This window comes from Ascaphus truei, unplaced genomic scaffold (genome assembly GCF_040206685.1).
Source record: "Ascaphus truei isolate aAscTru1 unplaced genomic scaffold, aAscTru1.hap1 HAP1_SCAFFOLD_819, whole genome shotgun sequence".
Taxonomy (NCBI): Eukaryota; Metazoa; Chordata; class Amphibia; order Anura; family Ascaphidae; genus Ascaphus; species Ascaphus truei.
Window position 1 is genome coordinate 1 of NW_027457155.1, and position 11,686 is coordinate 11,686.

Here is an 11,686-nt window from a genome sequence, read left to right on the forward strand (position 1 = left end):
GGGGAGTGAGACTGAGACAGGGGGGAGAGTGAGACTGAGACAGGGTGGGGGAGAGTGAGACTGAGATAGGGGGGGAGAGGGAGATAGAGGGATGGGGAGGAAACAGAGGGGGGAGAGGGAGACAAAGGGGGGAGAGGGAGACAAAGGGGGGAGAGTGAGAAACAGAGGGGGGACATGAGGGAAGAAAGAAAAAAAGAGAGAGGAGACGGGGAGGAACAGAAGGAGATGAAGAGGAGAGACAGAGAGAGAGACAAAAGAAAGAGAGAGAGTGAGAGATATAGAGGGAGAGAGGAAAAGAAGGTAAGAGAGAGGAAGAGGAGAGAGAGGGTGGGAGGTAAAGGAGGTGGGGAGAGACAGAGAGAGAGAGGGAGTGAGAGAGAGAGGTGCTGTGTACCTGCAGGAGCCTGTGCAGGGAGAGGGGGGTAATGGTGTCCTCCTCCCCAGGCTGTGATAACCTGGTCCTGATCTGGGACGTGGGCTCCGGACAGTCTGTCCTGTCTCTGGATGAGATGCACACGGATCTCATATACAGCGTGGCCTGGAACCGGGACGGGAGCCTGCTCGCCACCTCCTGCAAGGACAAGAAGGTCCGCATCATCGAACCCAGAGCCGGGACTATCACAGCGGTGAGAGCCTGCAGAACATCGCACCCTCCCCCAGAGAGAGACCTGCAGAACATCGCACCTACAGGTCCCAAACCCTCCCCCCGAGAGAGGCCTGCAGAACATCGCACCCTCCCCCAGAGAGAGACCTGCAGAACATCGCACCTACAGGTCCCAAACCCTCCCCCCGAGAGAGGCCTGCAGAACATCGCACCCCCCACCAGAGAAGCCTGCAGAACATCGCACCCTCCCCCACAGAGAGGCCTGCAGAACATCGCACCCACGTCCCAAACCCTCCCCCACAGAGAGGCCTGCAGAACATCTCACCCTCCCCAGAGAGAGGCCTGCAGAACATCGCACCCACGTCCCAAACCCTCCCCCACAGAGAGACCTGCAGAACATCGCACCTACAGGTCCCAAACACTCCCCCCGAGAGAGGCCTGCAGAACATCGCACCCATAAGGTCCCACACCTTCCCCCAGAGATAGGCCTGCAGAACATCGCACTCACAGGTCCCACACCCTCACCCACAGAGAGGCCTGCAGAACATCGCACTCACAGGTCCCACACCCTCACCCACAGAGAGGCCTGCAGAACATCGCACCTACATGTCCCACACCCTCCCCCGAGAGAGGCCTGCAGAACATCGCTCCCACAGGTTCCACACCTTGCCCCCGAGAGAGGCCTGCAGAACATCGCACCCACAGGTCCCACACCCTCCCCCAGAGTGAGACCTGCAGAACATCGCACCCACGGGTCCCACACCCTCCCCCAGAGAGGCCTGCAGAACATCACGCCCATAGGTCCCACACATTCCCCCAGAGATCTGCAGAACATCGCACCCACAGGTCCCACACCCTCCCCCAGAGAGAGGCCTGCAGAACATCGCACCCACAAGTCCCACACCCTCCCCCAGAGTGAGGCCTTCAGAACATCGCACCCACAGGTCCCACACCCTCCCCCAGAGTGAGGCCTGCAGAACATCGCACCCACAGGTCACACACACTCCCCCTGAGAGAGGTCTGCAGAACATCGCACCTACAGGTCCCACACCCTCCCCCCAAGAGGCCTGCAGAACATCGCACCCACAGGTCCCACCGAGAGAGGCCTGCAGAACATCGCACCCACAGGTGCCACTCCCTCCGAGGCCTGCAGAGCATCACACCCACAGGTCCCAAACCCTTCCCCACAGAGGCCTGCAGAACATCACACCCACAGGTGCCACTCCCTCTGAGGCCTGCAGAGCATCGCACCCACAGGTCCCAAACCCTTCCCCACAGAGGCCTGCAAAACATCGCACCCCCAGGTCCCACACCTCCCCCAGAGAGAGACCTGCAGAGCATCGCACCCACAGGTCCCAAACCCTTCCCCACAGAGACCTGCAGAACATCGCACCCACAGGTCCCAAAGCCTTCTCCACTGTGAGGACTGCAGAACATCGCACCGACAGGTCCCAAATACTTCCCAAAAGGGAGACCTGCAGAACATCGCACCCACAGGTCACAAACCCTCCCCCAGAGAGAGGGCTGCAGAACATCGCATGCACAGGTCCCACACCCTCCTTCAGAGAGAGGCCTGCAGAACATCGCACCCATAAATCCTCTGAGAAAGGCCTGCAGAAAATTGCACCAACAAACCCTCCAAGACCGCAGAACATCGCACAAATATATTGCACCAGAGACCTGAAGAACATCGCACCCATATACTCCCCCCACACAGAGACCTGCAGAACATCACACCCATATACTCCCCCCAGAGAGACTGCAGATCATCGCACCCATATACTCCCCCCAGACAGACTGCAGAACATCACACCCACATACTCCCCCGAGACTTGCAGAACATCGCACTCAAATACTCCCCCCACAGAGAGACCTGCAGAACATCGCACCTGCATACCCCCCAGGGAGAACTGCAGAACATCGCACCCACATAATCCCCCCAGAGAGACTGCAGATCATCGCACCCACATACTCCCCCCAGAGAGACTGCAGAACATCGCACCCACATACTCCCCCACAGAGAGACCTGCAGAACATCGCACCCCACATACTCCCCACAGAGAGACTGCAGATCATCGCACCCACATACTCCCCCACAGAGAGACCTGCAGAACATCGCACCCACATACTCCCCCCCCCCCCCCACCCCCGAGAGATCTGCAGATCATCGCACCCACATACTCCCCCCAGACAAACCTGCAGAACATCGCACCCATAACCCCTCATTCTGCCAGTGAAACCTGCAGACCGTCACTGTAATAACCCTCTAATCGGTAAGGATACCCGCAGAGCATCGCACCATAATCCACTTCCCTTTTCCTCAGAGAAATCTGCAGAGCATTATCCCCTTAAACATTCCTTCCCCCCGCTCCCTTCCTCCAGGAGATAGAGAAGCCGCATGAGGGCAGTCGGCCGGTCCGCGCCATCTTTGTTGCGGACGGGAAAATACTGACCACGGGATTCAGCCGGATGAGCGAGAGACAAGTGGCCTTGTGGGACCCGGTGAGACCCCACCTGCAGAGCGTCTCGCCCCAACTAAAGTGATTGGACTGGGATTGGGGAGGCCGAGAGCTCAGTGACCCCTTACCTGACCCCTTCCTTGTCCCCCTCGCCCCACAGAAATCCCTGGATGAGCCTCTCACCCTACAAGAGCTGGATACCAGCAGCGGCGTCATGATCCCGTTCTTCGACCCCGATACCGGCATTGTGTACTTGTGCGGGAAGGTGAACTACCCCATAACTCCCCCTTCTCTCCCCCCCTCTCTCTTCCCCCCATCTCTTTCCTTCCCCTCTCTAACTCTCTCTCTTTCCCCTCACCCTCTTTCCCCCTCTCTCCCCCCCTCTCTCTTCCCACTCCCTCTCTCTTATCTTTCCCTCTCCCTTTCCCCCCCTCTCTCTCTTCCCCCCCCTCTCTCCCTCTTTCCCCCCTCTCACTCCCTCTTTCCCCCCCTCTCTCCCTCTTTCCCTCTCTCTTCCCACTCCCTCTCTTATCTTTCCCTCTCCCTCTCTTCCCCCCCCTCCTCCCTCTCTTCCCCCCCCCTCCTCCCTCTCTTCCCCCCCCCTCTCTCCTCCCTCTCTCTTCCCCCCCTCACTCCCTTTCCCCCCCTCACTCCCTTTCCCCCCCTCTCCCCTCTCTCTCTTCCCACTCCCTCTCTCTTATCTTTCCCTCTCCCTCTTTCCCCCCTCTCTCCCTCTTTCCCCCCCTCTCTATCTTCCCCCCCTCTCTCACCCCTTATCTGCCAAGGGGGCTTTGTATGTGCGTGTCCCTGACCCATAGCGTGTGCGTGTTTCTCTATATGTAAACCATCCCGGAAAAATGCCTTATAGCAGTGAGTCCCAACAGGGGGTGTGTGAGGGGTCTCCATGGGGGTCGCCCAACACAACGACAAGTCCACGGACTACAGATTAGGGTTCTTTCCCTCATGTCATGGCCCCTACTCCTTTGTTCCCATGTGTCTAGGGGCAGTTATTTGCCCCTCCGATTCCCAGCCCCCACCCTTCGGTACACTAGCACGTCCGTCTTTGACGAGTCACCACCACTAAATAGTCATTTGATGGCTGTACCCGGGTTGGTTACCATACAGCTGCGTATTAGTGCAGTCTTATTCATTGTCCCTTGCCTTTTATATATATTATTATTACATTGATTTAAAAATGTTTCACTAGACATTATCCGCATCTTGGGGACACAACAGGTTGGATTCCTTGAGGGCTGCTCCATTATATTCCCACGGGCTATATTTCCTGGCACGCTTTATCTTGTGCCACCGTCACTGGTGATTTACCTGCTCTGCTGAGCAGCCACGATCATCCACTTGGGTTTTCCCTTTAGCATTAGACCTCCAGCGAGCGGTTTCAGTGCAGGTTATTGGGACTTCCCTGCCGTCTCCCCGTCTCTGGGGAGCTCATGCCGGCAGGACCCCTCCTTTGGTTTAGCTAAGGCCCCAGTGTGCGCGCCGGGGGGGGCGGCCTGGCGGCGCTCGTTCCCGGCATCAGAGCTGCCAGGTGGACACCAGGCAACTCGCGACGGGGGCGCGGCCATGACGTCACGCGGCTGGTTCGCCCTCATTGGCTGAACCGCCACCGTGATGTAGCCAACGCTCAGCCGCCGCGCCAAAAGACAAAATTATTGTCTTTTGGCAAAGGCGGTCGCGCTTCGCGCATTGTGCCGGGCACGCAGGCAGCTGCCGGGGCTGGCCCCGTAGAGGGCCGTACCTTGTGTGCACCGCGCGCGCCGTCGCAGCTGCGGCCAGCTCGGTGCTGTTCTCTGCAGGGTGCGCGGGAATCCTTCTCGTTTCTTGTCCTTATAATGAGATATGTTCTTGGTGACAGGGGGACAGCAGCATCCGGTACTTTGAGGTGACAGATGAGGCTCCCTATGTGCATTACCTGTCACTGTATAGCAGTAAGGAGTCCCAGCGGGGGATGGGATACATGCCCAAACGGGGGCTGGAGGTGAACAAGTGCGAGATTGCCAGGTAAGGACCGCAGAGCATCACACCACCATCATCCGCTCTCCTGCAGAGCATCACACCATTACCCGCTCTCCTGCAGAGCATCACACCATTACCCGCTCCCCTGCAGAGCGTCACACCATTACCCGCTCCCCTGCAGAGCGTCACACCATTATCCGCTCCCCTGCAGAGCGTCACACCATTACGCGCTCCCCTGCAGAGCGTCACACCATTACCCGCTCCCCTGCAGAGCGTCACACTATTACCCGCTCCCCTGCAGAGCGTCACACCATTACCCGCTCCCCTGCAGAGCGCCACACCATTACCCGCTCCCCTGCAGAGCGTCACACCATTACCCGCTCCCCTGCAGAGCGTCACACTATTACCCGCTCCCCTGCAGAGCGCCACACCATTACCCGCTCCCCTGCAGAGCGCCACACCATTACCCGCTCCCCTGCAGAGCATCACACCATTACCCGCTCCCCTGCAGAGCGTCACACCATTACCCGCTCCCCTGCAGAGCGTCACACCATTACCCGCTCCCCTGCAGAGCGTCACACCATTTCCCGCTCCCCTGCAGAGCGCCACACCATTACCCACAACGCTGCAGAGCATCACACCATTACCCACAACGCTGCAGAGCATCACACCATTACCCGCTCCCCTGCAGAGTGCCACACCATTACCCACTCCACTGCAGATCGTCGAACCATTACCCGCTCCCCTGCAGAGCGTCACACCATTACCCACAACGCTGCAGAGCATTGCGCTGTTCTCTGCTCGTCCTGCACTGATATTCCATTTTCTTTCAGGTTTTACAAACTCCACGAGAGGAAGTGTGAGCCGATAGTAATGACCGTGCCCAGGAAGGTGAGCAGGGTCTGCGGGCGAGCGAGTAGCACAGGAATAGCAGAGGGTGCAGCCACAGCTGCGTGTAGAGGGGATCCAGAGGTGCAGTGCATGACAGATGTGTGTGCGGGGGGCAGAGGGAGCCATGCATGACAGATGTGTGTGCGGGGGGCAGAGGGAGCCATGCATGACAGATGTGTGTGCGGGGGCAGTCAGTACAGGAGTAGCAGAGGGAGCAGTGCATGACAGATGTGTGTGCGGGGGGCAGTGAGTACAGGAGTAGCAGAGGTGCAGTGCATGACAGATGTGTGTGCGGGGGCAGTGAGTACAGGAGTAGCAGAGGGAGCAGTGCGTGACAGATGTGTGTGCGGGAGGGCAGTGAGTACAGGAGTAGCAGAGAGAGCAGTGCATGACAGATGTGTGTGCGGGGGCAGTGAGTACAGGAGTAGCAGAGGTGCAGTGCATGACAGATGTGTGTGCGGGGGCAGTGAGTACAGGAGTAGCAGAGATGCAGTGCATGACAGATGTGTGTGCGGGGGGCAGTGAGTACAGGAGTAGCAGAGGGAGCCGTGCATGACAGATGTGTGTGCGGGGGGCAGTGAGTACAGGAGTAGCAGAGGAAGCCGTGCATGACAGATGTGTGTGCGGGGGCAGTGAGTACAGGAGTAGCAGAGGTGCAGTGCATGACAGATGTGTGTGCGGGGGGCAGTGAGTACAGGAGTAGCAGAGGGAGCAGTGCGTGACAGATGTGTGTGCGGGGGCAGTGAGTACAGGAGTAGCAGAGGGAGCAGTGCATGACAGATGTGTGTGCGGGGGGCAGTGAGTACAGGAGTAGTAGAGGGAGCAGTGCATGACAGATGTGTGTGCGGGGGGCAGTGAGTACAGGAGTAGCAGAGGAAGCCGTGCATGACAGATGTGTGTGCGGGGGGCAGTGAGTACAGGAGTAGCAGAGGAAGCCGTGCATGACAGATGTGTGTGCGGGGGCAGTGAGTACAGGAGTAGCAGAGGGAGCAGTGCATGACAGATGTGTGTGCGGGGGCAGTGAGTACAGGAGTAGTAGAGGGAGCAGTGCATGACAGATGTGTGTGCGGGGGCAGTGAGTACAGGAGTAGTAGAGGGAGCAGTGCATGACAGATGTGTGTGCGGGGGCAGTGAGTACAGGAGTAGCAGAGGTGCAGTGCATGACAGATGTGTGTGCGGGGGCAGTGAGTACAGGAGTAGCAGAGGGAGCAGTGCATGACAGATGTGTGTGCGGGGGCAGTGAGTACAGGAGTAGCAGAGGAAGCCGTGCATGACAGATGTGTGTGTGGGGGGCAGTGAGTACAGGAGTAGCAGAGGGAGCAGTGCATGACAGATGTGTGTGCGGTGACAGTGAGTACAGGAGTAGCAGAGGGAGCAGTGCGTGACAGATGTGTGTGCGGGGGGCAGTGAGTACAGGAGTAGCAGAGGTGCAGTGCATGACAGATGTGTGTGCGGTGACAGTGAGTACAGGAGTAGTAGAGGGAGCAGTGCATGACAGATGTGTGTGCGGGGGGCAGTGAGTACAGGAGTAGTAGAGGGAGCAGTGCATGACAGATGTGTGTGCGGGGGCAGTGAGTACAGGAGTAGCAGAGGAAGCCGTGCATGACAGATGTGTGTGCGGGGGCAGTGAGTACAGGAGTAGCAGAGGGAGCAGTGCATGACAGATGTGTGTGCGGGGGGCAGTGAGTACAGGAGTAGCAGAGGAAGCCGTGCATGACAGATGTGTGTGCGGGGGGCAGTGAGTACAGTAGTAGTAGAGGGAGCAGTGCATGACAGATGTGTGTGCGGGGGCAGTGAGTACAGGAGTAGCAGAGGGAGCAGTGCATGACAGATGTGTGTGCGGGGGCAGTGAGTACAGGAGTAGCAGAGGGAGCAGTGCATGACAGATGTGTGTGCGGGGGGCAGTGAGTACAGGAGTAGCAGAGGAAGCCGTGCATGACAGATGTGTGTGCGGGGGGCAGTGAGTACAGTAGTAGTAGAGGGAGCAGTGCATGACAGATGTGTGTGCGGGGGCAGTGAGTACAGGAGTAGCAGAGGGAGCAGTGCATGACAGATGTGTGTGCGGGGGGCAGTGAGTACAGGAGTAGCAGAGGGAGCAGTGCATGACAGATGTGTGTGCGGGGGGCAGTGAGTACAGGAGTAGCAGAGGGAGCAGTGCATGACAGATGTGTGTGCGGGGGCAGTGAGTACAGGAGTAGCAGAGGGAGCAGTGCATGACAGATGTGTGTGCGGGGGGCAGTGAGTACAGGAGTAGCAGAGGGAGCAGTGCATGACAGATGTGTGTGCGGGGGGCAGTGAGTACAGGAGTAGCAGAGGGAGCAGTGCATGACAGATGTGTGTGCGGGGGGCAGTGAGTACAGGAGTAGCAGAGGAAGCCGTGCATGACAGATGTGTGTGTGGGGGGCAGTGAGTACAGGAGTAGCAGAGGGAGCAGTGCATGACAGATGTGTGTGCGGGGGGCAGTGAGTACAGGAGTAGCAGAGGGAGCCATGCATGACAGATGTGTGTGCGGGGGGCAGTGAGTACAGGAGTAGCAGAGGGAGCAGTGCATGACAGATGTGTGTGCGGGGGCAGTGAGTACAGGAGTAGCAGAGGGAGCAGTGCATGACAGATGTGTGTGCGGTGACAGTGAGTACAGGAGTAGCAGACGGAGCCATGCATGACAGATGTGTGTGCGGGGGGCAGTGAGTACAGGAGTAGCAGAGGGAGCCATGCATGACAGATGTGTGTGCGGGGGGCAGTGAGTACAGGAGTAGCAGAGGTGCAGTGCATGACAGATGTGTGTGCGGGGGCAGTGAGTACAGGAGTAGCAGAGGGAGCAGTGCATGACAGATTTGTGTGCGGGGGGCAGTGAGTACAGGAGTAGCAGAGATAGCCGTGCATGACAGATGTGTGTGCGGGGGGCAGTGAGTACAGGAGTAGCAGAGGTGCAGTGCATGACAGATGTGTGTGCGGGGGCAGTGAGTACAGGAGTAGCAGAGGGAGCAGTGCATGACAGATGTGTGTGCGGGGGGCAGTGAGTACAGGAGTAGCAGAGGTGCAGTGCATGACAGATGTGTGTGCGGTGACAGTGAGTACAGGAGTAGCAGAGGTAGCAGTGCATGACAGATGTGTGTGCGGGGGGCAGTGAGTACAGGAGTAGTAGAGGGAGCAGTGCATGACAGATGTGTGTGCGGGGGCAGTGAGTACAGGAGTAGCAGAGGGAGCAGTGCATGACAGATGTGTGTGCGGGGGGCAGTGAGTACAGGAGTAGCAGAGTAGTAGTGCATGACAGATGTGTGTGCGGGGGGCAGTGAGTACAGGAGTAGCAGAGGTGCAGTGCATGACAGATGTGTGTGGGGCGCGGGTGGGGGACAGTGAGTACAGGAGTAGCAGAGAGTGCAGTGCATGACAGATGTGTGTGGGGGGGCAGAGGGTGCAGTGCATGACAGATGTGTGCGCGGGGGGCAGTGAGTACAGGAGTAGCAGAGAGTGCAGTGCATGACAGATTTGTGTGGGGGGGCAGAGGGTGCAGTGCATGACAGATGTGTGTGGGGGGGCAGAGGGTGCAGTGCATGACAGATGTGTGCGCGGGGCGGGTGGGGGACGGTGAGTACAGGAGTAGCAGAGCTTGCAGTGACCCCCGTCTCCCCCGCAGTCCGACCTGTTCCAGGACGATCTGTACCCGGACACCGTGGGCCCCGACCCCCCGCTCACGGCGGAGGAGTGGCTGGGCGGTAAGAACGCGGATCCACTGCTCATCTCCCTGCGGGACGGCTACGTCCCCAGCAAGAGCCGCGAGCTCAAGGTCACCAAGAACATCTTGTGCACCCGAGCCGCAAAGCGCAGCCACTCGTCCAACGAGGCCGGAGGCACCACGGTAAGAGGGGCATCTGCGTGGGACGGGGGTCCCCCTAACAGAGCACCCCGTACAGGGACGTTTTCTTGTCCGCGCCGGGCACGCGCGGTCGGGATTACTGGGACCGAGGCCCAAGGGGAAATGTGAGGAAGTTCTTGTTGACGGAAAGGGTGGTGGACTGGTGGAGTAGCCGCCCAGCAGGTTTGGGATAGATACAAGATGTTCCTAAATTCAGAAGTACGCAGAAGATCCAATAGTGTCTGAGGAAAAGCCAGCGGGCTCATCCCTGCCGTTAAATGAACTGAAAGCTTTCTATTCCCACCTTTCCAGGACCCCGTTCTGGAGCAGCTGATGGAAGAGATCAAGCAATTAAGAGCGACCGTGTCGGATCAGGAGCAGCGCCTCATTCAGCTGGAGGACAGGGAGGAGAAGTAGGGAAGAGAGGAGTCCACCCTTTACCCAATATGCAGAGAAGGGAGGTCACGCGCAGTTGATGATGCACCAAGTTCTTGTCACTTCAATGAGAGCGGGTTCATCGTTAACGGTGTGCTTCTTATATTGGGTAGAGAGAAGATCCATCTCCACAGATCAGTGTTAAACCCTCTCCCTGAACCCTGGGGATAGCATTTGGACTGTACCACTGTGCCAGGGGGATACCAGCCCATACTTACTAAGCAGTCTTCTGCCAGAAGAACCATTGCAGTGCATTAATGGGGGCGGGAGTGCAAGGGGTCGTGTGGCACACGATTGCTTAGAAGAATATGGGTCCTTGTGCCTACATTTCACCTTTGGCATTGCGTGTTTGAACTGAGACCAAGTTATGAGCAGGTAATGACCGATGGGAACACACTGGACCCAGCTGAAGCCTAACAGCTGGAACACCACAACCCCCGAAATATTATGATCTGGTCACATCCCAATCCCCTGCCACTCCCAGCACAGGGAACTGCCGAGTGTGTTTCCGGGGGGAGATGTATCGATGTAAAGAGTGCAAATAAAAGCCGGTTTTGACCCGTTAATCCATTTTCTGTGTGCGTCGAACGCGAGGAAGTTTTTCCTACCCACGATGCAAGTCGTTGGGCAGAAAAATGTACAAGACGCCGCGTTTGATACACATCGTATTATCTGTGAGTCACGTACCCTAATCCTATTGATACACCCCCCTAAAATCGCAACCCGGGGCACTCAAGACGCGAGATGAAAATGACGTAATTTGCATTCATTTTATTCCAAATGTGCTTTGATACATTCCCCCTCCCTCCCAGAACTGGAGCGTGTTCTGCAAGCCTCATACCTCTGCCCCTCCTGCTCCCAGCACAGGGACTGGCGGAGGGAGCGTGTTCTGCAAGCCTCATACCTCTGCCCCTCCTGCTCCCAGCACAGGGACTGGCGGAGGGAGCGTGTTCTGCAAGCCTCATACCTCTGCCCCTCCTGCTCCCAGCACAGGGACTGGCGGAGGGAGCGTGTTCTGCAAGCCTCATACCTCTGCCCCTCCTGCTCCCAGCACAGGGACTGGCGGAGGAAGCGTGTTCTGCAAGCCTCATACCTCTGCCCCTCCTGCTCCCAGCACAGGGACTGGCGGAGGAAGCGTGTTCTGCAAGCCTCATACCTCTGCCCCTCCTGCTCCCAGCACAGGGACTGGCGGAGGGAGCGTGTTCTGCAAGCCTCATACCTCTGCCCCTCCTGCTCCCAGCACAGGGACTGGCGGAGGGAGCGTGTTCTGCAAGCCTCATACCTCTGCCCCTCCTGCTCCCAGCACAGGGAACGGCAGAGGGAGCGTGTTCTGCAAGCCTCATACCTCTGCCCCTCCTGCTCCCAGCACAGGGAACGGCAGAGGGAGTGTGTTCTGCAAGCCTCATACCTCTGCCCCTCCTGCTCCCAGCACAGGGACTGGCAGAGGGAGTGCTAGGGACATGATGC

General features: G+C 58.1%; 1 protein-coding gene across 1 annotated transcript; it reads left to right on the forward strand.

Annotated features, from left to right (window-relative positions):
• The first annotated feature begins 425 nt into the window (after positions 1 to 425).
• Positions 426 to 10,785, forward strand: LOC142486338 (coronin-1C-A-like). Its single transcript, XM_075584966.1, has 7 exons — positions 426 to 626; positions 2,987 to 3,106; positions 3,224 to 3,328; positions 4,937 to 5,082; positions 5,871 to 5,928; positions 9,566 to 9,787; positions 10,097 to 10,785. The coding sequence occupies exons 1-7, from the start codon at positions 426 to 428 to the stop codon at positions 10,199 to 10,201; spliced, it is 957 nt and encodes a 318-aa protein (XP_075441081.1). The 3' UTR covers positions 10,202 to 10,785.
• The last annotated feature ends 901 nt before the right edge of the window (positions 10,786 to 11,686 follow it).